Genomic DNA, 27994 nt, shown 5'->3' on the forward strand with positions numbered 1-27994 from the left:
CACCTCCCTTCCCAAGGAGCAGGTTTGCCCAAAAGAAAAACTCTGACTATGTGGGGGAGGGTTTTGGGGAGGAGCGTATATTTTCTAAAAGTGGCTCGTTTTGGGGGAGTCTAGCAAGACAATTTGTTCTTCTTTCTAGATTCCTTATATCCTGGAAGCTGATCTTTTAAAAAAAACAGCGACAGTAAAAATCATTTTGGTTTTAAGACTATCTTGGGCCTACTTTTTGAGCATAAGCAAAATCAGGGACACAGAAGTATGTTATGAGGAGGGTTCTGGAAGAAGAAACAATTAAAGGAAAGGCTGAGGATAAGGGGAGATAGAAGACTGTTGCTCTTTATTCCCACGAAGAGTCAAGAGAAGGAAGACATTAAGCACAGCAAGAAGAAAGGAGATGAATCTTGAGGAAGCTAAAACAATTATCGAGGGAATGGCTTGATTACAGTTGTAAAAAGAGGCAATAAGACCCCAAACAGGAAAAAAGTATTTAATACTTTAACAAAATGCAAAATAAAGTACCCAAGTTACAAAACATAAATTCCTTTGGTTCAGTAATCACACCACTATTTTTACCTTCCAATGACTACAGACATCTCACCCTCAAGGTGAAGTCAGACTGTCCCCCAAACACTGAAGACGTCATGCCAAAACCATCACAGACCCTACTGTTCAGTGAAACCACTGGCAACTTTCATGGAGCAGAGCTATGGGGTAGGAAAAGGGGGAACAGGTTGGTCTGAAGAAAAAAGGGAGTCTCTACACATGCAGAACAAATCAGTGGGAGGGAGCTCTTTGCTGGGTCACTATGTACGAGTCATATCCCTGTACATGCTACATGAGGCTGAGTCTCTTGGTACAATCACATACAAATACAGACAATCCAGTGACCCTGAGCATTCCCAGGGAAAACAGGAAAAAAACCCAGAGAAGCAGAGGAGAGAAACAATGGCAGCAAGAGGCAGGTCACAGAACACCAGAGAACATCTAGTCCAGATCCTTAGTTTTACAGATGGGAAAAATGAGACCTAGAGTTTCTTGCCCAAAGATACATAGTTCATGGTAGTCGGTATCATCCTTTTAATATGAGCAAGAAGACAATGAGATGGACAAGAAATTGACTGATCCACCAAGGCAGGGGACAGAGCCAGGGCTCTCAAGGCAGTTTTGCTGTCTTTTGGGAAGAGTGTCTACAAGGTCTTAAGGCCTTCCTGGGTGTCTCCTGAACTCTCAAGAACCAGGGGTCTTCTGGGTCTCTTCAGAACCCTGTGGCCCTGGGACAGAGAGATCCAAAGAAACTGAAAGCCAGGCCACCTGATCAGGACAGATGATAATGGTCTCCAATCTGCTCCCAAACAATCTTGAAAGAGTTACAATAAGTTCAGAATAGAAATTTAGCCATCTCAGAATCAGACACCATTACCAAACTGGGGACAGAAAGAGGAGTTATGGAGCTAGAAATCTGCTAAAGGCTAACAACCGGAATAAGTTTCCAAAGCACACTCTATTTTCTATCTAGCTTAAAGTAGGGACTCAATAAATACTCGAATTAATAAGAGACTAAATGAATACCTGGAGACATGGATTCAATACATGAATGTCTGATTCCATGAGAGAGATTGGTACTGAGGGCACTTTTGGGATACACATTCTTTTTGTGCTGCTCTGCTGGAACTGTCTATGTATTACATTGTGCCCGTGGCAAACGAAATAGAGGAGAGTCAGTGCAGATTTAAAGATTTAAATTAAACAATAAAATGTGTCTGATTTGAGATTGGGGGGACAAGGGAGAAAGCCATTCCTAAAGCAGCTGCTTTCTTCCACTTCTTTCTCCTCCCAGGTTTCTGAGAATGGTACACCAGATCCCAGAGCAATAAAGTCAGAATTGCTGAAACATCTTAAAACATGCATTCAAAGTGGTTCAAGCAACCTCTCTCACTATCCCCTCCCCTCCCAACGGTCACTTCTTGGACAGGGAGGCAGCGGTAGACTGTGACAGCGAGATCTGACTGCACTTCTCAAAGATGGCCTCGGCCGAGAGTTTAGGCAGCCCCTGATCCAGGGGGCACTCATCCACCAAGCTGTTCATGGGTGTGGGGGGCAGCGGAGGCTCCTCCTCATCTTGACTCAGTCCAGGAGTCAGGGAGTTCCCTGCCCTGTCCAATTCCCTGTCCACCTGATCCCTGGACACACCCACTGTCTCAGGCTGCCCTGAAGGAATCTTCATGGAGTCAAAATACGCTGACAGGGCTTCCTGGAGCAGAGGCAGAAGTTTCTTTCGAGAGACCTGGGTGTTGCCTTGAAGATAGGCTTGGAGGTTAGGGTGGGAGCTTGGGACAGGGCTCAGCTTCAGGGACGGAGACTGGGAACGTTCCAGGACACCACAGATCTAAAGAGGAGACAAGCCAGGGAAACGGAATATAAGGTGGTGAAGCAAAGAGCTAAGGCTTCTAAGTTAGAGGCTTCTCTTACAGAAGAGAAATATCTTCTTTTCATTAAGTCCTCCAGAGTTCAGTTTTATTGCTTGCAACAAAAGATACATCAGCTAATATACATAGTATTTTAAAGATTTTATTTTTTAATTTTTCCTTCTTCTCCCCAAAGCCCCCCGGTACATAGTTGTATAGTTTTAGTTGTGGGTCCTTCTAGTTGTGGTATGTGGGATGCCGCCTCAGCATGGCCTAATGAGTGGTGCCATGTCCGAGCCCAGGATTTGAACTGTCAAAACCCTGGGCCACCGCAGCGGAACTCAGGAACTCAACCACTTGGCCATGGAGCCAGCCCCTACAAAGTATTTTAGAAACAGAAGAAACACTTGAGATCATATATTTCATTTTATTAATAAGTAAGCCAAAGCCCAGAGAGATTAAGTGTCTTGAGAAAAATCATGTCGATGATGGTAGAGTCTGAATCAGAAACCAGGACCCCCAGCTCCTAACCTAGTGTTTCCAAGTATATTCCTGTGCTCAAAAACTTGAACTCTATCCACAGCTGGGATGAGACAAGCATCTACACTGAAGTCAGGAGAAGGACAGAGGCAGAAAGCATGACTAGATCAAACTGGGGGTGGGAGGTATGCCAGGCATGGTGCCAAGTCTGACCATTTACAAATATTATCTCATTTAATCCTCACAACCACCTTATAAGATTGGTATTACTATCACCCTCATTTACAGGTAGGGAAACTGAGGCTTAGATAGATTAGGTAACTTGCCTAAGGTCATAGTTTGAATAAAGCAAAGGTGACACTTGAATCCAGCTCTCTCACCAAAGCCGGTGTTCGAAATCACTCTATTATACTATTCCTAACATAGAAGGAAGAGAGGAAATGGTAGGGCAGGCCGTGAAGAGGACTCCCATTTACCAGCCCAGAGGCAGCCTGGGCAATGGCAGAGCCATCAGAAATCTGCACAGCCTCAAGGGCCAGCCCGGTGGCACAGTGGTTAAGTGCGCACATTCCGCTTCGGTGGCCCGGGGTTCGCCGGTTCAGATCCCGGGTGCAGACATGGCACCGCTTGGCAAGCCATGCTGTGGCAGGCATCCCACGTATAAAGTAGAGGAAGATGGGCACGGATGTTAGCTCAGGGCCAGTCTTCCCCAGCAAAAAGAGGATTGGCAGCAGATGTTAGCTCAGGGCTAATCTTCCACACACACACAAAAAAGAAATGTGCACAGCTTCAGATGAGCAGCACACAGGGGCTGTGGGAGGAGAAAGAGGGAAGATTTCGGAAGGTGGGGAGAGCACTACTTACAGCCAAAACACCCTTGTCTTCATGACATGATTAGTAAGAGCCCCCATTTACGGAGTGCTTACTTTGTGCCAGCAATGTACTTTACGTAAAACATGTTAAGTTTAATGATCATATTGGACTAATTACTAGGTAATATTAGGCCATTTACAGACTCAGAAGTCAACTGACTTGCCTTAGCTCAAAGAGCAAGTAAGTGGCAAATGTGGGATGGAAAAGCATGTCCATCTGCCTTTAAAAACTGTAGTTCTTGGGGCCGGCCCCGTGGTGGAGTGGTTAAGTTCGCGCGCTCCGCTGCAGGCGGCCCAGGGTTTCGTTGGTTTGAATCCTGGGCACGGACATGGCACTGCTCATCAAGCCAGGCTGAGGCAGCGTCCCACATGCCACAACTAGAAGGACCCACAACAAAGAATATACAACTGTGTACCGGGGGGCTGTGGGGAGAAAAAGGAAAAAAAAATTTAAAAATCTTAAAAAAACAAAACAAAACTGTAGTTCTTTTCACAATGGCAAACTACCTTCCACTAAATGGAATCACATTTGCTTCCTGGAGGAGAAGACAAAGGTGAAGAGGGCCGGGAAAGGGCAGACACACCTTTTAGGGCCACAAATGATTACCCAGCTCTATTCAGACCAGTCTTCAGCAGTCTTCACATAGCCCACGCAACCCAAAGAGTCCCTGCAATGCCTTAAGTCCACTTTTAAATTCCTTCCTGGGCTAATCAGTAACCAACAGAGGAAAAGAAAGGGGAGGAGGTGGGAAAGGAGGCCAAACGGATGATCAGGAAAGAAAACAAACCTGCTCCTAGATCACTTCTTGACAGAGTTACTGCTACACCGAGTAATTAATCCTTGCATGGCTGGCAGTAGAAAAGGTTTCTCTTTTGTTTCCAATTTTCAAGGCAATGGGTAGAAAAAAGGAATTGACTTTCAGGGACGAGGAACTAATGATTAAACCGAGATTCAGTTAAAAACTCCAGATTTATAACATTTCCTTTCAACCAGATTTCAAGTTCGTTCTAAGTAGGAATTGTATCTCTAATTCTCTTTGGCATCTCTCTTTCTCAACAACAGTACGATAAGGATATTCACAGAGAGAATGGAAAAAAGTGGGGAGACGAGATTCTCGAAATAGGTCAAGGGACCTCTGAGTAAAGATAAGAACAAGGAGACGTCTTTACAGCACAGGGCAGTGTGTACAGGCTGAGCCATGTAGGGCCCTCAGGTTGGAGAAGGGACAGAGACTCACCGTCATTCGGAGCGCTGCATGGGGACAGAAAATAGCTAACTGCCGCACTGGCTCATTGTGAGTGTTGAAAAAGATAGTCATGGCGACCAAGACATCATAGCTGTGAGCCTGGCAGAAAGCATGGAGGTCTGCAATGAGGCCAGACCTCTGCAGAAAGGCCTGAAAGAGAAGAAATGGACAGGGATGAGGGCTATCGCTGGATCCTCCCTGTCACCATCAACAAAAAAACGCTTATGAACTGCTTCTTTGCATGTTAACCTGGAATTTGTACTCCACAAAAAAGGTATCTAGTATTTACTCTGTGCTGTCTAGGTGCTGGGAGACAGCATGTAGAATGAAAAGACAGGCTTTAGGTTCAGACAGAACTGGTTTCAGAATCAGCTGCATTACCTATTGGCTCTGTGGTCTAAGAGCTACAGCAAGTTCCCTAGAGCTAAGTTTCCTCATCTATAAAGTGGGATAAAACAGTTACCAAACATGACTGTGTTAAGAATTAAAAAATGGTAATATATGTAATGTGTATGGTATGTATAAGGCTCTCTTGCTCTTGCAATCAAACAAGCAAGGTCTTTGCCTTGTGGGTATTTTTATTCTAAAACAGAACAATGGGGCATATAAATAAGAACAGACATGTGACAAGTGCATCCTTGGCTCTTCATTCTTTGCCAATCTACATACTCTTCTCCAAAATCTCATGCAGTATTTCCTCTAACGAATAATACCACCAGCTGTTTCAGACCAGCGCTTTTCTCTACCCTGGGCATTTCTATTGTGACCATTTGTACTGTGATTACGGTACTTGGCAAGCCTTTTATGTTCTTATGTTTGTTTCTCAAACTAGGTTATGAGTTGAAAGGGAAGAGGCCATACTATTTTGTTTTATTTAATTATTCAGTATTTTTAGATGGTATTTAGTAGAAAGCTGTGCGGACTATGAGAGTTACATGTTTATATCAGGTTGTTGAATGATTTAAACCAGTATGATATGGAATCAGGTGTTAAAACACTGTTATCATTATTGAGCATCCACTATGTGCCAGGATAGTCAAAGGTGCTGGAGATATAGCAGAAACAAAATAGGGTCCCTGCTCTGCGGAGCTGATAAACTAACAGAGGAATATAGACAATAAACAAGGAAATCATGAAACATTATTTCAGTGTGTTAGGTACTATGAAGAAAACAAAATAAGATAATTGCTAGAGATTTTTAGCATGGAGGGTATCACTTCAGTTACAGTGGTCAAGACAAACCTCTTAAAAGAGGAGACATCTGAGCTCAGAATTGAATGATAAGAGGGAGCCAGCTCTGCAAAGGGAAAAGCAAGTGCAAAGGCCCTGAGTGGGAATGAGCTTAATGGTTCCAGGAACAGAAGGAAAACCAGTGTGGCTGCAGTATCATGAGTGCAGGAGCAGGGCTGGAACGAGATGACAACAGAGAGAAGACAAGGGCCAGATCAAGGAGTAAATCACAGTAAGGCCTTTAGATTTTATCAGGAGTGCAATGAAAAGGCAGTAAAGGGAGGGGGCTGACATGATCTGATTTCCATCTTGAAGAGATCACCTGGCTGCTGCGGGGAGAATGGTTCGTAGGGGTGCAAATGCAGAGGCAGGGAAAGTAGGATGGAGGCTATTACAGCAGTGCAGTGAAAGATGATGGACGGTGGGAGTTCCAGCAGAGAGGGAGAAAAGCAGACAGGAACAAGACATGTTCTGGAGGTGAGCCAGGAATGAGGGGCAAGGTTACACACGCAGCTGAAGGTTTTTCTCTCCCCACCCATGCCTACATCTTGCCCTTACCTCCAAATCCATATATATTGTACTAATGGCCATCTTGGTGCTTTGTCTGGAGATGGTCTTCTGGTCCTTTCTCAGCATCTGCTCAGTGGTCAGTCCTAGAAAGTGAATGCGAGATTTGGGGTCAAATAAGGGAGCCCAGGGCCCCAAGACCAGGAAGATGAGGATACCAAGATGGGTCAAGGAAGATGAAAAACACAGCCTCTCTTTGGGGTAATGAACAGAGGAGATAACCGAGAGTGCAATGATGTAATAAAAAATTACTTTAGGGGCCGGCCCCGTGGCCGAGTGGTTAAGTTCTCGCGCTCCGCCTGGGCGGCCTGGGGTTTCGCTGGTTCAGATCCTGGGTGCAGACATGGCACTGCTCATCAGGCCATGCTGAAGCAGTGTCCCACATGCCACAACTAGAAGGACCCACAACGAAAATATACAACTATGTACCGGGAGCACTTTGGGGAGAAAAAGGAAAAATAAAATCTTTTAAAAAACATTACTTTAAATAATAAAAATTACCTTAAATTACTGGGTCACAACAGTTATCTTTAGAGCAAGGGACTTTGGAGAGAAAGGTAAAAGGAAGAAGGAGGCTTTACTTTTGATTTTTTCCCTTTCTGTGTTGCTTTAACTTTCTAAAAGTACATGTGGTACTTTTCTTTCTATTTATGTTAACAAGTGGTAGCTGGGTAGAAAATTATGGAAGTTTTTGTTCTCTTCCTTTGTCCTTTATTTATTCACCCTAAATGTTTCTTCTGCTTCCCTAACCAATTATCTAGGTCTTACTCTGATAATTTAATATTTTCTTGGCATATTTTATTTATATGTCTATATTCTCTGAATAGACTGAAAACCTCTGGGACTCTTAATATATTCCTCATCATCCTCCCCAATAGCCAGGATAGAATAATCCAGTAACTCACTGATTAGTTCATGATCAGACTCACACGCTATCTCATTTCTCTCTGGTATAAAGCTTAAATCATGTATGCTCTGGGGCCGGCCCAGTGGCTGAGCGGTTAAGTTTGCAGACTCCAGCTTTGGTGGCCCAGCGTTTCACCAGTTTGGATCCTGGGTGTGGTCCTAGCACCACTCATCAAGCCATGCTGAGATGGCATCCCACATAGCACAACTAGAAGGACCTACAACTAGCATATACAACTATGTACTGTGGGGCTTTGGGGAGAAAAAAAAAAAGATTGGCAACAGATGTTAGCTCGGGTGACAATCTTTTCTTTTTAAAAAAACAAAAGGTGGGGGCCGGCCTGGTGGTGCAGCAGTTAAGTTTGCACGTTCTGCTTTGGCGGCCCGGGAGTCGCTGGTTTGGATGCCAGGTGCGGACAAGGCACTGCCCGGCAAGCCATGCTGTGGCAGGCATCCCACATATAAAGTGGAGGAAGATGGCACAGATGTTAGCTCAGGGACAGTCTACCTCAGCAAAAAGAGGACTGGCGGCAGATGTTAGCTCAGGGCTAATCTTCCTCACACACACAAAAAAATCATGCATGCTCTGAAATTGCTTGATGGTGTTCAGGAATATAGGGAACAAGGCTTGCCCACCTGTTTTCTCATGTGGGAGGGAGAGAAATCAGTTTAACAGTTCATACCTGATACATCAAACTTTGCCTTTTGCAGAGAATCAAAGATGTCATTTCTCTTGGGCAGATCTGGGAAGAGGGCCTCCAGTTTCTCCACATATTTGTTATCCTTTAGGGTTGCCTTTCCAATTTTAAGGTCCATGTTGACACAGTCCAGGATGATTGTTCCTGTGGAGAAGGGAGATGGCAGAATGCAAATCTTGTGGCCCTCCATTCACAACTACTAGAACACACATGGCCCTCAAGCCAAATGGACACAACACAGAGGAAACTCACTGAAAACAAAACAAGAAATGGGACTGTCCTGAGTTAGACCTCCCAAATCCAAACTAAAATGTAGGCAGGGAAATGAGGAAAAGGAAGAAAGGAAGCCTGAACATCTTAATCCTTGGGGATTTTGAAACCTAGTCAGAGAGATGGTCTCTCTTCTGTAGGCCAAATTCCATTAAAGAATCTTATAAGCTGGAAGAGATAATCTAGTCCAACTCACCCTCTTTCTGTTTTTTTTTTTTTTTACAAATGCAGAAAATGAGAGCAAGAAAGGTTAAGAGATTTGCTCAAGGTCACATAACTACTTCCTGGGCAGAAATGGTATTGGAATCCATTTCCTGCTTCTTTGGCTAGTCTTCTTTCCATTATACAATGCTGCTTAATAGGCAGCTTCTAGATCTATTGTCCCGTGCTTCCATTCTGCTTTCTCCAACAAAGTATCCCACAGCCCTTTAAAAAACAAAGTATTTGATAGCCTTTCAATGCTTGATTCCTCTCTGAAAGAACCCCATCTTTTGGTATGGACCGAATGGCTTTGAGAGGGTATGCTAAGGCTGGAAGAGTCTAGACTTTTCCACTCTCCCTTCTCTGGAATGGGAATAGAGCAACTAGTCAGGTCCCAATCCCCAAGCCACCCTCACCATGCAGAAGGGCTGCAGTTTGCCTGTCCAAGATCTCTGGTGCCCCCTGCAGGATTCTCTCCGTCACCAGGGTAGCGCAGGACCCCACCAGCTCAACTGAAACAGGGCAGGGAGGACAGTGTTTCTGCTCGATGGGCCGGTGGTCTAGCACCTCTGCTACTGTCTCCTCTAGGGCTGCGTCACTTCTGCGTGAGGAAGCGGGGGTGTGGGGAAAAGAGAAAGAGAGACAGGTAGGGGTACTCCAACTGCTTCTAACCAATCTCCCTCTCATTCACGAAGGAAAATGCAGACACTTAGACCTTTGGTCACTTCGACCTCTGCCTCTCTCAATTCTTTAATGTTATGACTGATGTCATCTTTAAATGGAGTATAAGTGAATTTGGCAAAGTATCTGTTACCAATATTTTAATGCACATATTTGATGTCCTTTAGGGTTGCCTTTCCAATTGACATCCTTGACATCCAACATCTAAATCTCTCCTGTTCCCTTAATTCACTTAATACTCAAATTCCATGCAGGTCACCAGATCCTATGGCTTCTGTCTCAATTCCTATTCCTCCCCTCCTTTCCAACCCTCTGCTACTGCCTTATTCTAGGCCCTCAATATCTCTCATTTGGGTTATTCCAACAGTTTCTTAACCAAACACCTGCTGCCAGTCTTGGGCCCTCCTAAACTGTGCTCCACAATGCTATCTGAATGATCATTTGAAAAATGCCAATTTGATTCTGTTAGGACCTAGAATAAATATAATTAACAATAGTTCCCCACTGCCCTGAAATAAAGTCTAACCTCCTTGGCAGGGCGTACAAGGTCTCCATGATCTGGCCCTGCCTACCCTTCTAATCTTATCCTTTTCCATGTCCTACTTCTCCCTCATATTTCATGCTCCAGCCATGCAAAACAAATTCCAGTTCCCCCAATTCGCCATGCCATTTCATGCCTGTTTGCTTTTGCTTACATTAATTACTCTCTCTGCCTGGATGCTTTTCCTGACTACCTTACCTCCCCATTCACTGAGCAAACACCCTGTCCTCTTTCAAGACTGAGATCAAGGGTCAACTCTGTTAGGAAACCTTTCCTGACACCCTCTCCTCCTCTAGTACATTTAACTGCTGTGTCCTTCCTGCACCTCCTGTTCCCTAGAGGGATAGTTATCAATTACCTCTAATACCCATTACAATGACCCGTTTGCCCAGTTCCCTGTTCCTGACTGAAAGTTTCTTGGGAAGAAGAACTGTCTCACCTTCTTCCTCTAAATAGACATTTATTAATGAGTGAATGGGTAGATGGATTAATGCCCTTAGGCTACCCTCTGTCAACGTCCTGCTATAACCAGTGTGCTCAAAGAAAAAAAACCACATTTTAATATTAGCAGGAGCCAGACAGACTTAGGAAGGTCTCATATTTGCGTTGCTTTGTCGGCAGTTTTTTCCAATCCTAAATAAGGGATGGAATTATGGTAGGTGTGTACATCTGTTAAACAGACACTAATGAAATATTGCCTTATGTAGGAAATAATTTTGCTAACTTTTTAAAAATTAAGAATAGAGTTGCGACCATCATTCAAATGGTTTCTCTTATAATGAATCTGCCATTAAATCTTTTTTTTTTTTGAGGAAGATCAGCCCTGAGCTAACTGCTGCCAATCCTCCTCATTTTGCTGAGGAAGATTGGCCCTGAGCTAATATCCGTGCCCATCTTCCTCTGCTTTCTATGTGGGACGCCTACCACAGCATGGCTTTTTGCCAAGCGGTACCACGTCCGCACCCAGGATCCGAACCGGCGAACCCCAGGCCGCTGAGAAATGGAACGTGCGCACTTAACTGCTATGCCACCGGGCCGGCCCCATGCCATGAAATCTTAAAATAGTGATACCAAAAGCAGATTTAAATGATTTTTGAGTTATCCTTTAGTTTGAACTCTCCATATTTCTATTTCTTTTCATTATTTGCATAGCTGGAGAACTGACAATATTTTTTGTTAATTTTCTATATCTGATATGACCCATCAATTACAATTAGCCTGTGAGATCCCTGAGAGCAAAAATTCTTTCTTCCTCTCTTTATATCTTACTCATCAGAGCCCAACATGGCACATGATAAGTATCAGCTTAACTAACTTCCTTCCACTTACTTGGGTAAGACATGATGGTCAACAAGGATGAGAGTGAGTTGGCCAGCCTGGTGCAATGCATGCAGGTCAATCTCATCCCGGAAAATCAAGACGGACTCTGGAATGTGCATCTTCTGAAGGAAGAAGACGTTGTCGCCTCGTAGAGGTAGCTCAGAACGTTTTATATTTAAAACTGGCACAAAGACTTCCTCAGTCTCAGTCGTCTGGATAGGAAAGTGAAAAGAAGGTATGGCAATATTTTGGCATAGACAAGAAAATTAACAAGACTATTGGAATTGAGGGAGACATGATCTTGGGTAAGTTAGGGCCTTTCTCAAAGTCATAATTGCCTAGACGATAAAAGTAAAACGACGACTCTTGCCCTCTCCTTTTTAGCAATAACATGAAGGTCAACAAGGTAACTCATGGAAAAGACCTAGTTCCAGATGTTGCAAAGAAGGGATCATCAGTCTTCAAGAGCTTACCTGGGCATGTGGAATACACGTTAGGTCTCTGATACCCACAAGCAACCCAAGGATACACTATCTGAATATTGCTTCATAGTCTATAAATTCTTCAAAATACATTTACTCATTTGATCCTCACAGAACACTGCAAAATATTATCATTTCAGATTTTATAGATGGTGACATGAGATACTCAGCAAAGTGAAGGGATTTAACTTACCCAAGACTAAATGGTGTTAAATAGCTGGGTCTTGAATCCAAATCTTGTCATTCTAAGGGACTCTGTTCCTAAGTACTCACCTTTGCCAAGTAAAAAGCCAGGGCGAGAGCTGACACCATGGAGTCCAGGTCACACGCTTCATTTCCCAGCACAACATGTAGCGGTCGGGACTCCTGGGGGAGGAAGGAGAATGAGAAAGGAGCAGAGCATCTCTATCCATTTCCATTTACCTTACACTCATGTAGGGCTTCACACAGCCTCTCATTCATCTTCAGAGGAGGCAGATGGGTCAGATAATCTCATGGATCCTCATTTCATGGATGAGGATATTAGCTGGGAGGGCATACATGTTTTAGCTAAGCTTTAAGCATTCCACACACATCTAGTTAGTGGAAAAGTGCTCTTTCCTCTCTACTGCAGTGTCTCCTTGAGGGTGAACTTACAGAAGAACAGTAGTAAATAACTCTCTGGTTTCTTATACTGCTTTGAGCACTTCAGCAGAAGTCAAAGGTAGAGCATCTGGGGTAGCTGATGTATTCAAGCCATATCAACCCTAATCTGTTTTTTTCCCATTTTCAAAATAGGGAAAAGAATCCTTACACTTCTAAATCATGAGACTCGGTGAAGAGACTTGTAAAAATAAGATCTAGTCCATTATCCAGTTGTCCATGAAAACTCCTAGCCTGAGGAACCTCAACAGTAACCAGATAGAACTAACACTCTCAAACCCAAGAGACAGACACTTTCTCCAGCAGGTTCAGATTAAAGTAACAACAGTTGCTCTGCTGCTGGAACTTTTATTTTTAAAGCTTTGAAAAGTCCAGCTGCTGCTAAGAGCTCTGAGGAGGGAGGAGTATCTGCTGTTATTATTAACCTTGTTCCCTTACATCTCCCTGGCTATCCGAGTTTTAAATAAAATACTTTAAAACCTACAGTGCAGAGACAAGGGTTTGTTTTGTTTTGAAACATCGACTGCGTGTGCCATGCACTGCTCTAACATTTTTATGTGCATTAACTAATCATTTAATGCTCAAAACAACCCAAGGAGGTAGGCACTTTAAGAATTATTATTTCACTCCAGGTATGAGCATTCTGCCGGGTGGAACGAGGCCATAACGTCCGTGGCTCGGCTTAGGGCAGAGGATTCTCTCTTAGCAGTTTACTTCTGAACTTCCATCTCAGCCTGCTTCCGAGAGAGGAAGGGACAGGCGAGACAAAATGAGACATGCGGTTACCAACAGGGTTTCTTAATTTCAGCACTATTGGCATTTTGGACTGGATAATTCTTTGTTGTGGGGGCTGTCCTGTGCATTGCAGGATGTTTGGCAGCATCCCTGGACTCCACCCACTAGATGCCAGTAGCACCCCCAGTCATGACAAGCAAAAATGTCTCCAGACTTGCCAAATAGTCCCTGGGGGGCAAAATCACGCCAGTTGAGAACTACTGGGTTACAGAAAGGTGAAAATCCAAACACTCGGCCTTCTTCAGTCAGGGAAGATTCACTAGATGGAAGAGTCTTAAAAAGTGGGAAGAGCTTCAGAGGAGCAAAACATAGGAGGGAACAGTTACCGAGTAATATAAGTTTAGGAAAAAAGGAGAACCTAGGGGAACCTAGAACCATGCTCCCTGTACCAGCTGCTAACTGCCCCCCTCCACACCCCTGAAAGCCACAAACAGTAAGGGACAATTTTAGAAGACTTCTGGTGGTATAAATTACCCTATCCAGTTACTAGATAGGATTTTGTTTTTAAACCACCCTCTTCCCTATCTCCTACTCCCACTCCTAGAGAGAAGTACAAAAGGCAGAGGTTACCTGTCACGGTTTTGGGCAAAGGGCCCCTGAGCAACGTCTGCCCTTAGGTTCTCCCTGCGCCCATTTCTCTAGGTTTACTTGAAAGGTGTGGCAGCCAAGACCCATTCACACTGAACAGCATGAGAAAGGGGAGATTCTTTTCAATATTAAACTCTTTTCCAACACAATGTGAGAATTCTGTACCAACACCCCTGTCCTATGGTACCTCCTCTGACTTGCAATTCCTAATTCCTCGTCCTGATACCACAGAAGGCCCCTCCATTTCCTGGATACCAAGAACTGCCCAGATGGCTGTGGACCAAAGTGATAACAAAGCACTTGAGATAAGTGGCTGCACAGATAACTTGCTCACTGAAGCAGTGAGGGGGGGGCACTATGTTGTCTAGAGAGGGAACTATATAAACATGAGAGGCCATATGGCCTTCACTTCGGAGAAAAAAGGTAACAGGAACAGAGAAAAGCCAGAGCAAGCGGGAGAGACCTGTTGCTGGGCACAAAGAGGCCCTCAGAGCACCTTTCTGAAACTCACTTACATTACTGCCGCTTCATTCCAAGCGGCAGCTGAATCAGGACCAGTCAGAAACCCAGCACTGAGAGAAGGCTAAGCAGAAAAGCAGAAGGCAGGGACCAAATACAACTTCACAGCACTGAGGTGAGGAGAAACGACCTCAAGAGGAAGGTGAATAACTAACCCCTTGCACTCAGCCAAGCCCAGACAGCAACCACAGGAACTAATAGAAAAGGACTACTCAGGCTTTTAGCAAATCTTGGGACAGGAGGGATGGAGGGAGCGGGTGGCATTCCCTCCTCCTGTCAGCACCCACCAGCATGCCAGCCTGACTGGTCTATTTACCACCAGCAAAACATGATGTGCACATTTTCAGCTCTGCCCTGGGCACTATCTGTCCTTCTCTGTCTGAAAGCAGCAGAACTGCCATTTGGAAAGACCACAGCCTGGGGCTGAATCCCAGCTCTGCTTCTTGCTTGTTGTGGGACTTCTGCACCTCTAGGTCTCATTTTCGTCATATAAAAATGAGGATAATACTGTAACCGATTTCATGAAGTTGTTGTGAGGACTGAATGAGACAGCACACAAGCTCCTGTTCTGGAGGAAGTAAGATGAGCTCCCTTCCATCTTCTCCTTTCTCTCCCCCTCCCTGTCCCATCAAGCCCCACCTAAAGCCCCTGGTCTGTGAAGCCTTCCCTAACCACACAGGCCAGAGCAGTCCTCTTCCTCTAAACCTCCAGCTTCTAGCCCTTGTGGCTCTCACATGGAACTGAGCCTTAGGGAGCTTGCTATCTTTTCATGGGCAAGTATCCCAAATCCTTCACATAGCTTAGGAGTTAGGTAACAATATACTTTGTTGTTCAAACTGGGATAGTTTTGAGAATGAAGAGGGATGTGATGAGTGATTATCTCGGAATAAACAAAGACTGTCGTGGGCAAACTGGGTATACGGTTATGCAACTGATAAGGCACCATTCTCAACTTCATTTAGGAAAAACATATGTAACTCTTAATCGCCACCCCATTCCCCACCAGCTGAAAACACAAGCCAAACAGCCTGTTTTCTGACCATGAGAAAAGTTCAGGGCAAATATAGCTTAGAGCATAAGGAAACCTGAGCTGCCAGTGGAAGAAATACAACCTGAGAGTCACAAGTAAATATAAACTTTTTTTTTCTCTGGAAAAAAAAAAAAAAAAAAGACACTATTTGAAATGACTATAACCTGATGTTCTTTGTGGCCTCAATGGGGAGAGAGAGGATGGGCTCTGGGCTGGCAAAGTAAACCACTTCCCTTCTGAAGCTGAATATGGTCTCATGCCTACTCTACAAAATAGTTAATGAGGGAGGAAAAAAAAGGAGATGAGGAACCAGAGATAGAGAAGGGCTTCTAGCAGAGAAAATGGGACTGACTGACACTGATGCAAATTTCTAAGGATAGCTAGCCACTCCTGATTCCTACCTCAAGCCTGAGAAGTGCAGATGACACAGATAAGAGTTATCAGAAAGCTTCTAGAAGAACATCTAAACTTGCATGCAGCCCCACCCTGAAGCAAAGATTTTTCCACACTAGGAGTCAAAGATGAGTCACCATGAATAGGGCATTTAGTCAGGATTTCTTTTAAACGGACATCCTACTATCATTGTGGCAGAGGCTGTAGAAAATTTCTCTGGTATCAAATGCTAAAAATATGGTATCAACATGAGAGTTGGCTGGGTTATCAGCTGTCTCTATCCTGTGTAAAAGTCAAGCATTCACAATTCCCTAAAAGTTATATTACAGTTTAACAGAAACACTCAAACTTAATAGTGTCTCTGTCTAAATCACATCTTTCTTTACACAAGGAAAAACAGTGTGGCCTCTGGGGAATTGGATGGGGAGAAGAAAAAGGATCTTTTTTTTTCCATTTCATTTCCTTTTTGTATTTAAAATTTTTCACTATGTACATTTACTACTTTTATAATTAAAAGCAATCTAAAAAGTTGGCCTGTATGTCCTGCCACCAGTGTACCCACTAGCATTCTTCAAATCTAATTTTCTCATTTCTTCTGGCCCTTGCTATGCTGTGTGATGGTGAGGGCCCTAAGATACAACCTCACTGTCACAAGTTTGGAAAAAAGGAGATCTAGATCTTGCTCCTTAGGGGAAGAACGCGGTAGAGAAAGGTCAGGATACCAGCAATACTGGAAAAATCCAGTATTTTTCAGCGTCATACTGCTGTAGAAGATATACTAACCTGGTATGATTAACCTGGGGGGGCCTCTGGAGGGTAGATGCTGTAAGATAGATGCATGCAATAAAATGCTATTTGGTGAGCTTTCAGGTCCAAGGGCTCTTTACCAAATGGTGGAAAAAAGAGTCATTTGGGTTACTGGGGGGAAAAAGATTCAATTGCTTAGCACTTTGAACGGTGCCACAAAGACTCTACATTAGTCCTGCAGTGAGCACCCTGTGGTGGAAATCAGAGGTAACCAACATGAATTGGTTCCAAATTGCCTTACGCATTAAACTCTCCCCAAATTTGTATTTCACAAAGGAAAATTTGGTGTAATTGGTATTAAAATTGAACGTCACCCCTGTTCTTCAGGTGAGGCTATTCATTTATGTCAGCAGCTGAGTCTGCAGGAGGAATTAGGTGACTTTCAGGATTTGTAGATTCCAGGGGAATTTGTAGAGTATAAGATACTTAAAAAGTTAAGGTATAATCAACCATCTGTCTAGGTTTCTATAGGGGCAGTGAAATTTGAAGTAGAGGGGTCAGGTGAGCTCCTGGAGCCTCTCTCTGGTCAGCTTTTTGCTACTAACTGGGGATAGCAGCCTAATGCTGCATGGCCAGTCAGCATGGCTGGGAGATTCCAACTGGCTCAGAGAGTACCCAAAATAAGCCACAAAGCATTCAAGAGTCATGCTTATAGCTTTGATTCCAAACACACTTTGTGCTTATTCCTTCTAGGCGGGGGATTTTTATGTAATTTATGTCCGTTAAGGCCGAGGAAGAAAACTGGAGGCAAAGGAATGCAGGTGGTGGGTCAACAGATAGGCCTGATGTATTGTGTATGTTTAGCTTAAAAACAGATTTAAAGTAAAACACCATGACCACCTCTAACTAGAACGAGTTAGGCCAGCCAGACAGAAACGGCGGTTCAGAGGCAATAAAGGCGTAGGCACCGGTTCCCTCGTACCCCTGGGGTTCACGTGGAGGCCCTGTGAGCGGAGAACTCAAAGAGGGGCGGGGAGAAAGGAATAAATACACCTTGCAGGGCATGACTGGCGGCGGCACAGTCGCCTTTTGACGGAACAAACCCAGGCAACAGCGAGCGGAGGCTCAGATGCAGGACCCAGACCTACGATTCCTCTTCCCCGTTCTCGGGCAGACCCCAAAGGCAGGGAGGGGGGCAAAAACCGGGAGACTGAGCAGTATTCCCACTCTCAAGAGCCTGGTTCCCGTTCCTCACTACTCAGGCCTCATCAGATCCCAAGCCCCCTCCCCACAATTCAGTGTTCCCTCCACACAGACCCTCGGGGCTCCCCAGATCCCACATCTGCCTTCTTTCTGGACCCCATGGTCCATTCCTTACGATCACAGATAGGGGTCCGTTACCTGCAGAGCAGCTCGACAACCCTGCAGGTAGTCCTCCATGATGAAGCCCAAGGTGTGCCGCCGCCCCTCGCCGTGGAGAAGTTACCCGGCGAATGAGCCCCGCCCCGGACTCCAGGGCTTGAGGCTAGAGTCAAGAGGCGGGACTCGAACCCTCCACACAACGATTTGGCCCCGACCCCCGGGAGGAAGTGCGTAATCAAGCGCTCCGGGAGTCCGACGTCGCCACGCCCCCGGCGGCGGAGGCGGAGTTCTGCGCCCAGAGACTCACGGGACGACTTTCCCGAGGCGCTAGGCGGGGCGGGGCGCAGTGCGTCCTGGGAAACGTAGTCCAGAAGCTCCGAAACGTCCTTAAGAATTGAGGAAAGGAGAATTTTCTGAGATCATTCATTTGACACACAAGTGTATATGTGTCGCAGTAACCTATCTTTGTGACATCTGAACTTTCTCTCTCGGGTCAGGCTAAGTATAGCATCTTTCCATATATTACGCGGAGTATCTAGTTGACATCTTAAATTACACGTGGCAAAAACAGCTCTTCATCTTCCTTTCTCAAATTCTCCTCTCTACCAAACTGACCCATTACCACTAGTTTTCTGATTGTCCATATTGTGAAAACATTGGAATAATCTTTGACCCCTCTTTTTTACTTAATTCCTACAGTCTCTTGCCAACTCCTGCTGCTTTTTCCTTCACAGCCTGTTTTTTTCTGTAGCCTCAGCAAATGTCTTCCCATTCTTTTCCTGGACTCTCCTAACCTGGGTTCTTTGCTGCCTGCCTCCTTAACTGTTCCAACTGCCCTTTCAGCCTTCAGAGTTGCCTGAAGTTTCATCCTGCGGCCGGCAGCCTTGTAAGTAGAGTTTGGAGGGCCCTTCGGAATGTAGCTTGGGCTCCAACCTCCTTTAACTGCCACCTTCCAGCCCCACGGTATGCAGAGTAATGCAGAAAAATGTACTCTCGTCGTCAGATTAGTTTACTTCCTACCACCGGCCTGACACCAGTTTTTCCTGCTCCCCAAGCTAGGAATTGAGAGGAGGTGACTGATGACAGCTGAGCCCTGTGGTGGGAACAAGGACCAGAGCACAGGACTATTGGATCTCCTGCTGGCTCAGCTGGTTCTCTCCCTGCTGCACTCTCTTCCCAGGGCCTGGGGTTTCTTCCACATCTTCTGCACTGCCGGGAGCACAGCCCAACCAGTTTCATTTCTAGACTAAAAAAATGATATAGTGAGGACTTGGAAAGGAGCAGTATTTTTTTTTCTTTTACATTAAATGGGTAAATATGCAAATATCACTCTCTTTGGCCCTGCTTCTCTGGATCCACAGCGACGGACTGCCATACCCAGGGAGAAAGCCCAGATCCAACAAGCTGCTGCTGTCCAGCCCGGCTCCTCCCCACTCTCTGCAAGGGCACTTGCTCTTCCCTATTCTCACCAGAGAGGCACAAGCGCTCCGTCCCTTCCAGCGGCAGGCGGAGGGAAGAGAAAGGGTCTGTTGTTTTTCTCTCCTTGTTTCTCTCTCCCTCACTGCTGATCACCAAGCTGCTGACCAGGTCAGAAAGCCCCGATGGAAATCCTCCAGTGCTGGGCAGGCCCCTCCTCCTCCAGGGAGCTTGTCCTTGACTAATTTTTCTTTGTCTCGATGGGAAAAAAAGAGAGAGAGAAAGAAGAAAAAAGAAAAACCACAAACTTCCTTTGAAAACCAGCTTGCAGTCTGGGCCTGGAGCGCATGCCCTACACTCAGCGACTCAGGAATCCTGAAGACACTCTGAGCCACTGGGGAGCACTTGGGCTGAGCCCCTACCTCCCCCTTGGTGTCCCCGGTTGGTTGTGGGCGTGAGTCCGGAAGTGGCCAAGACCCAGTCAGGACTGCCGCTCATAAACCCGTATAAACGTGTGTAAGCTCTGGCGTTGACAGCTGGAAGGCAGCTGGGACTGTGGCGGCACCCCTCCTTGTACCCACCTACCCCATCGAATTGCCAGAGCTGAACCCTCCTTCTCAGTCCTGGACCAGCACCTACTTCTTTAAGGTAAAAACTTGCTTTAACTATTTCCTCACCTCCTTTCCTACCCCCAGTTCTCTTTTTCTTCTCCAGCTCTAGGGAGGTGACACCGACTGTCCTTCTACCTTTGGTCTCTACAAGTCTGGTTTGGGAGAGGAGCTAAGGCAGGAGGAATATGTAAAAGGGATACCGTGTGGTCCCTTGATTTCTTGCTTTTAATGAAAGCTTCTCCCTCTCGCTAGCAGGTAGACAGGCACTGTGGTGGTGGTGGACTTATTCTGAGGGAAAATCTAAAGGATTAGTTGCATGAAGATTTGGGTCAGACTGAGAAGGCGATTGGAGTGGGGCAGTAAGGGACTTGAGGGAAGAGGAAAGTTCCCGGGGTGCGTGGGGGGACGGGGAGTGTCTGATTGAAGCTACTTACCCATTTCATATGCTTCTTCCAACTTTTGGCTATTTACTGCCATTGGCTAGGGAGGGGCCAGGGCTGCTGTAACTCCCTCACCAGCAGAGGATAATTCCAGCTGGAGAGAAGATGTAGGACTTGAGAAGAGCAGAGGAAAGGAATGAAATTCTGACTTGTTTAGTACCCTCCCCCTCATCCTTTCCTGCTCTGAAATACTCCACTCCACCAGGAGTGCACTTTGTAGAATGGAGATCCTGCATTACATTTCCTGCCCCTCCTCTTAAGACTTAGCCCACTTAGCTGTGCCCAGTTTCTCTGAGACCCAGTTCCCTCTGGTGTCCAGCTTGTGGTTTCCTTTGGCTCATCCCTCTGGTCAGCTAGCTGCCCAACCCCCACTTAATTATTGATCATTTCTGGCACTGAACAGAAAAGATAAGAAATGAGCTCTGCTTTTCTCCAAGCTTTTTTCACTTTCCCAGTCTCTGGTTTCCGCTTCCGATGCTCATCCTTGTACCATTTGGGAGGAGAGGAAAAAAGGAGTGAAAAAAAAAAGTGTAAGACCTGCAGCCCATTTTTGCTGCTCTGGTTCTAAATTAACAACATGTAAATGAGATGCAGCTAGCATGAATTATATTCGAATCAGGAGGATGATCAAGTGAGCAGTTTGGGTGACTAGGCTTATTTGGATAACTTTCATCTTCCTCAACTTCATCTCCAAGGCCTTTTGCTATCCCCAAGTTCCTGTCAGTTTATGAGAAAAAAATATAGTCTCAGGTTAGGAGGCAGCTAGAGAAGAAATTCCTAACAAGTTAATTTCTCCCCTTTTCTCACCCTGAATAAGGGGGAGAGGGGAGCAAGGAGGATGAAGGGAGATGTTTTCTAGAGGGCGGAGTTTGTGGGTTTTCGTCGTTTACTATCCACAGCATTAATTAAATGTCTACCTCTGCTGGACTTGATGGTTAGTGCTGATAGAGAGCAGGTTGAACAGGTCCAGTGTTCATATCTAAACTGACCCAGATGGGAATAGACAGAAAGAACATGAATGTAGAGGGAGTATTTTTTATGTAAACCAATAATCAGCCTTTTTATATTCCATATAAATAGTGGACAAGAGAGTATCGCTGAGTTTAGACAGTTTTTAGAGCAAAGAATAACTGAGGAGAAGTTGCTATCTCAACTCCAGCTGTCAAGAGAAGCTTACTGGAAGAATTTGTGCGAGGAGTGATTTTTGTGCCCCTAATCTGAAGTTACTTATCAGAACCAGTTTCTGATTCAAGGCTCCATGGCCTACATTTCCCCTCTCCAGCCTACAGGAAACCCCTCCCAAAACCTGTTTGCTGTGATGTGGGATTGTGTAAAGTTCAGTGAAGGCCTTCTTTGTCACTAGCGTTTTGTCTTTAGGGGCAGGATACTGACTCTGTGTCTCTGCTCTTCACCCCAAGCACTATGTGGCTGTTAATCTTTTCACCCTTGGGATGAGGCAGAGAGACGGTAGCCCTAAGGCTACAGGCAGCCCGCGTGTGCTCAAGATGGTCCCTGAACAGCCAAGGGGCGGGGTTTGGTGTAGGGCAGAGGAATCACCCCCATCCTGGCTATGGTGGGGGTTACTGATGTGATACCTATTGCCAGGTAACAGGTCTAAGCTAAAGAGCTGAAGATCACTGTATTAATAACCATTAGTGTAGTTTTAATGTTTCCTTCTCCATCTCTTGCCCTTCTGTCTTTCTCCTTTTACTCTTCCTTTCTGTCCATCTTTTCTCCATTCCTTGTCCTTACCTGTTTCAGGGAAGCTGACTCCGCCCGATGTCTTCAATCCCAGAGGAATCATCCCTCCCAAGCCTGAAAGCCCTGTGCCCTCATTGGTCCCATCTGGTCACAGCAAGTTAGAGGTGAAAGAGCTCAGCCTAGGGCCCTTCTGTTTACCCAAGTTGTACTGCCCAGAAGTGACTGTACATAAGACACTATCTAGCCTTCCACACTATGTTCCTTTTCCAAGACTTTTCTGGATCCATTTGCTTTCCAGCCCAATGATTTCCTTCTTCTTGGATCAGTCTCCCTTTTGCATACCAAGCCTAGATTAGGCAAGTCCTGGAGGATAGTAAAGTCCTTTGATGCTCCTCAGTTGACCCGTTTTGACCATGGAACACCATCAACCTGAGCATCCAGCCTCTGATAAGGCCAGGACTGCAGAAACAGTCATCCCTGAAAACCAGGAGGTCCTGTCAGAACCCGATGAGCACCCTCAGGACAAGGATGCCGGAGATGCTGATGGGGCTGCCAGAGAACAGGATCCAGTAGACCAAGCTGCACTGCTGTCCCAGGGCCAGGATAACCTTGAGTCCCCTCCACCTGATGCTAGCTCAAGCCAAGTGAGGCCAGCCCAGGGGACGCAGCCTGACGTAGAGACAATAGGGGCATGCACCAGGCCCCAGGAACTTCCCCAGTCCCCCAGGGCCCGACAGCCTGAGCTAGATTTCTACTGTGTAAAGTGGATCCCGTGGAAGGGAGAGCGGACACCCATCATCACCCAGAGCACTAACGGCCCTTGCCCTCTCCTTGCTATCATGAACATCCTCTTTCTTCAGTGGAAGGTAAGAGAGAGTTTGGATGGGGACTCAGAAAATGTTGGGGAGAGAATTCTTCCTTGACCCACCTCCTTGGTCAGACTGCTTTTCTCAAACCAGTCAAAACTTTCCAGATTATTCTTCCTATTTCTCCAGCTTGTATAATGAGAGAAGATGTTCATAAAAACAAAACAAAACAATTATCTGTCTACTTCTGTCTCTTCTACTTTCTAGCAAATGGGAATGCCTTGCAGTATTTCACATTCATTGCCTTGCTCCAGTTCCAAGCCTTTTTTTCTACCACACCTTACCGCTAGACAACCCTTGCCTTCCCCCCCACCTTTCTATGGGTTCTTCCTTCAGTGCTGTGTGAAGGAAAGCACACACGTGGCTTACCCTTTGATCACTCCTTGCCTCCAGGTGAAGCTGCCACCTCAGAAGGAAGTGATCACATCAGATGAGCTCATGGCCCATCTTGGTGAGTGACTGGGCCTTGAAGAGGAATTACCCAAAAGGTTCAAGAGCTAGCCATTCAGCCAGAAATTCAGAATATTGAGGGATTCCCCATTTTGGTGCTCTGATGTGGCAGGGAGGGCAAAGGTCTGCGAGACTGGAGAATGAAAAGCAAAAGTCAGGGTGTCAGGAGCCCTGAGTTGTAATGCCAGTTGTGCCCTTAGCTTTCACAGTGACCTTGGGTGGGCCCTTCACCTTTATGAGCCTATTTCTTTCTTTGAGAAATGAAGGGTCTGTATTAGATTCTAAGGCCCTTTCCAGCTCTGAAAATCTGTGGTTCTGTGACATTACCCCCATTCTCCAGGCGAAAAGGAAGCAGCTTTTGGGACAGTTGGTGGGGTAAGTTGATAAGGAATCCTGTCTTGTAGGAGACTGCCTCCTGTCCATCAAGCCCCAGGAGAAGTCAGAGGGACTTCAGCTTAATTTTCAGCAGGTAAGGCAAAGGTCTGTGGACAAAGGGGTTTGCAGGTTTGTAAGGGGACACCCAGGCTATTAAGAGAAGCTTTTCTGCTGCTTCTTATGAGAGTTCCTTGAACTATGATTTTTTTCTGCAGGAGGAGGAGGGTATATCTCTGTCTAGAAAATATGTTCATTTATATAAGATAAAGAAGTGTTGAGGCAAGGGAGGAATGGAATGGCTTGTAAGAGAACTGGAGAAGAAAAGCAACAAGATCAATTTTTTATTTCAGGAGATGGGAGTGGAGTAGGGGGAGGGGAGACTAGAATATCCATAATTTTCTTTTTTCTTCCCCAGCTTTATTGAGGTATAATTGGCATACGACATTGTGGAAGTTTAAGATGTACAACGTATTGATTTGAGAGATCCATTATTTTTGTTTCTCCCTCCAGAATGTGGATGATGCAATGACAGTGCTGCCTAAATTGGCCACGGGTCTGGATGTCAACGTGAGATTCACAGGTGTCTCTGATTTTGAATATACACCCGAGTGCAGTATCTTTGACCTGCTAGGCATACCTCTGTACCACGGCTGGCTTGTTGATCCACAGGTGAGAGTGGGAGAGTCCAAATGCAACTCTTATCCAGCTCAAGCTGACATGAGAGAAGCAAAATTTTGTGTGTATGTCTGTGTGTGGGAGGTGGTTAGGGAGGTAGAGATTAGATTGGTTTGGGAAGGGATTAGGGTTTAGAGGCTGGACCCAGTGCAGAATTCCTTGAATTTTAATCCTTTTTTTTTTTTTTTAAAGTAACTTTCAAATCCAAGCAAGCCACATGCAAAGTTCTGTTGTCAAGGTCTTTTGCCAACAGAATTTCAGGAACCTTTGGTCATAGGGTTGCAGTCCTTGTGGGCTTGGTTCATTTCCTTCCTGAAAACATCTCAGTTTTTTTGGTACCACCCCACTCGGTTGTCCATGCAGAGTCCTGAGGCTGTGAGTGCAGTTGGGAAACTGAGTTACAACCAGCTGGTAGAGAAGATCATCACCTGCAAGCACTCCAGTGACACCAACCTCGTGACCGAAGGTGCTGTCCCTCCCTTGTCTTCTGCGGAGGGAATCATGGCTACTTAGGTTGATTGTTTACTGTCTGCCTCCCTGTCCATATCCTGCTAGAACGTAAGCTCAGGAGAGGGAGTTTGGGAAATTGTCTGTTTAGTTCGCAGATGTACCCCCAGGACCTGTGTGGTACCTGGCACAAGGTAGCTGCTTAGTTAGTATTTGTCGAATGAATGAAGACAGCCAGGTTTCAGGAAGGGATTTCAGAAGGTGGGAGGGACCCCTCGGGCTTTCTGGGTGATCCTTCCTATTGTGGACTTTGGATTTAAGCCAAGTCCCCCCATCTTGTCCCTTCTGCCAGGCCTGATCGCAGAGCAGTTCCTGGAGACCACCGCGGCACAGCTGACCTACCACGGACTGTGTGAGCTAACAGCCGCTGCCAAGGAGGGTGAACTTAGTGTCTTTTTCCGAAACAACCACTTTAGCACTATGACTAAGCACAAGGTGATGAGGGTTTGGACGGGGGGGTTGGCATGCTGTCATTTCCTCATGCCTTTTTCTTCTGGGTCAGTGTTTCAGTTAGGATAGGGTTGATTAAGCTCTAGTAACAGATGACCCTGGAGATCCCTGTGGTTTACCACAACCAAGGTTTATTTCTTGCTCATGCTGCATGTCCATTGAAGATTGGCTGCAGTTCTGTCCCATATCATCTTCGCTCTGGGACCCAGGCTGACAAAACAGCCTTTATCTGGAATATATGCAGGAAAAGAGAGAGAAGGACACTATGCACTCGCTTTTAGGGCTTCTGCCTGGAAATGACACGTGTCATTTGTGCTAACATCTTACTGGCCAGAGCAAGCAGTAAGGAATAAGCCTGCCATCAATGGGACAGGAAATCTTCTTCCAGGAAGGGGCAGTGGAATTTTTGAACAACATTGTAGTCTTCCAAAGTTAGAAATTGTCTAAGCTTTCTAAGAACTGAGTAGAAGAGGGAAAGGTCTTTGGTTCTCAAAGGATTTATCCTCATAGCCAATGGGTGAGCCCAGAGAACCACAGGAAGTAGGGTAGGAAGCAAGATCTTATGTGGGACCCCAGCCCAGAGGACTCTGTGTTTGACCACGATGACCACCATACTCATACCCAGCTGGCCATACTCAGACATCCCTTCCTTCTCCCCACAGCCGCACATGCTTATAAAAGAGACACATGCTTAGACTGACATGTTCCAGCCAGCACACCAATTGATTAAATGGTCTCTGTGCATCTCAGTGATTTCTGGAAGTATCCCCCCATATCACCTATCCTACCAGCTAGCTTTATCCTTCTCTTTGCAGAGTCACTTGTACCTACTGGTCACCGACCAGGGCTTTCTCCAGGAGGAGCAAGTGGTGTGGGAGAGCCTGCACAATGTGGATGGAGACAGCTGCTTTTGTGACTCTGACTTTCATCTAAGTCATTCCTTAGGCAAGGGACCTGGAGCAGAAAGTGGGAGTGGCTCCCCCGAAAAGCAGCGGCAGGTAGACCAGGTGTGTGGGGCCTTTGGGAAGGGTGCAGAGACCATGTTTGCCTCAGGGAGCTTTTGGCCATGGGCAAGCTGCATGTATTTTATCGTCTAGAGACCATGACATGACACCCACAGCCCTTTACTCTCTGTTACCTTTGGACCATCTCCATGCTCAGCGTGTATTCTCTGGGACCACAGATAATAGACTTGGCTGTGTGTTTTGCTCTGGAGGAGAAGGAGCTGGAGCTTATGAAGGATGAGGAAAAACTGGTTTGGAAACCTAAACCTAGCCTGAATATCCCCCAGGCCCCAGCCCGCCTCACAGCTCTTGTTCTTTGCTCTCTAGGACTACCTGATCGCCTTGTCCCTGCAGCAGCAGCAGCAGCAGCCACAAGGCACACTGGGGCTCAGCGACCTGGAGCTGGCCCAGCAACTTCAGCAAGAGGAGTACCAACAGCAACAAGCACTCCAGCCTGCGCCAGCGCGGGCCCCGTCGCCGCAGGTGAGACCTTAGTGCTGCTCCTCCGGCCTTCCCACATCTGCGGGGTTCCAGCCCTGCCTCCCCTGGTCCAGATACTTGTTATTCCTGTGGTTGTCTCCTCAAGGTTTCCCTCGAGGCCCTTTTCCTGTCTGTCCCTCTCCCCTGGGTCCCTCCCTCTCCTGACCCTGGTTCCATCTAGAATCTCTGTCCTTGTGCTCTTCCACGGTTGATGGATGAGCAATTGTTAAATCCGTTACAGGGGAGAGGAGCCAGCTCCGGACGCCCAGCCGGGGAGCGTCGGCAGAGACCGAAGCAAGAGTCTGACTGCGTCCTCCTGTAGCCTGCTCGGTGCCACGCTGCCCAGCCCCTTCTTTCAGAGGCGATGGTTATTTTGCTTGCTCCCCCCAGCTCAACCCCTGAGATATGCAGGGTAACTTATTTGTGGACTCTTGGGGATCCAAGCAGGCAGTAAATGCCGAGGTCAGCCTCAGTGACGTCCTTGCCCTCATGTGCTGCCTCCTTCTCTTCCCCCCAATCATCCAGGGCAAAGCTGGGGTTGGTGGGGTGAGGATTTCTGATTCCCAACTCCCTCCCCCCAGACTAGTCACACTAATATACAGACTCAGGCTCCAGGGGGCAGTCCCTGTCTAGAATGCATCTCCCCTACTTCCCACCCTTGCCTGGCCAGATCCTCCTGGCTATCCTGCAGGCCCGTCTCTGTTTCAGGGTTTGATTTGAGTTTCTATATCCATTATTTGTAATGCCTTCCTAGGGATTTGGAAATAAAACTTCTTTCCTGAGATCTCTTGTTTGTCTTACCCTGCAGCAGTGGGGTTAAGTATTTGACCCAATTGAGGAATGCAGGGGGGGCAGGGCGGAGGGTAAAGAGGAGTGGGAGGGGTTGCCTGTCATTTCTAATAGAGCCAGCAGAGGGAACCAAAGCCCGCTTTTTCCTTTTTTGTTTTTGTTTATCTTTTTGATAGGTCGTCAGTGGGAAACGCGGACTCTAATTTGGGAGGTGGGTTTCCAAGTCCCGGCTTTGGACAGAGGAATTTGGGGGT

The 27994-nt window shown here is 46.1% G+C and overlaps 2 protein-coding genes across 3 annotated transcripts; one reads left to right on the forward strand and one right to left on the reverse strand.

The window, feature by feature from the left end:
- Window positions 1-471: 471 nt before the first annotated feature.
- On the reverse strand, window positions 472-19574 carry PRUNE1 (prune exopolyphosphatase 1). The gene is made up of 9 exons (XM_046683532.1): window positions 19446-19574; window positions 18016-18362; window positions 12174-12266; window positions 11428-11630; window positions 9293-9477; window positions 8391-8549; window positions 6793-6887; window positions 4996-5154; window positions 472-2386 (listed from the first exon to the last, which is right to left on the reverse strand). Exons 2-9 carry the CDS (start codon window positions 18052-18054, stop codon window positions 1958-1960), a joined length of 1362 nt encoding a protein of 453 aa, XP_046539488.1. The 5' UTR covers window positions 18055-18362; window positions 19446-19574; the 3' UTR covers window positions 472-1957.
- MINDY1 (MINDY lysine 48 deubiquitinase 1) lies at window positions 19489-27733 on the forward strand. 2 transcript variants are annotated; one of them, XM_046683530.1, is made up of 10 exons: window positions 19489-20040; window positions 22205-23010; window positions 23404-23461; window positions 23865-23929; window positions 24346-24504; window positions 24874-24976; window positions 25310-25452; window positions 26283-26474; window positions 26799-26954; window positions 27193-27733. In XM_046683530.1, the coding sequence occupies exons 2-10, from the start codon at window positions 22558-22560 to the stop codon at window positions 27271-27273; spliced, it is 1410 nt and encodes a 469-aa protein (XP_046539486.1). In that variant the 5' UTR covers window positions 19489-20040; window positions 22205-22557; the 3' UTR covers window positions 27274-27733. The 2 variants fall into 2 exon arrangements, with proteins under 2 accessions (XP_046539486.1, XP_046539487.1); XM_046683531.1 differs by lacking the exon at window positions 22205-23010 and having other exon boundaries at window positions 19490-20040.
- Window positions 27734-27994: the final 261 nt, after the last annotated feature.

The sequence above is a fragment of the Equus quagga genome, chromosome 13 (assembly GCF_021613505.1).
Source record: "Equus quagga isolate Etosha38 chromosome 13, UCLA_HA_Equagga_1.0, whole genome shotgun sequence".
In the NCBI taxonomy this organism is placed as follows: Eukaryota; Metazoa; Chordata; class Mammalia; order Perissodactyla; family Equidae; genus Equus; species Equus quagga.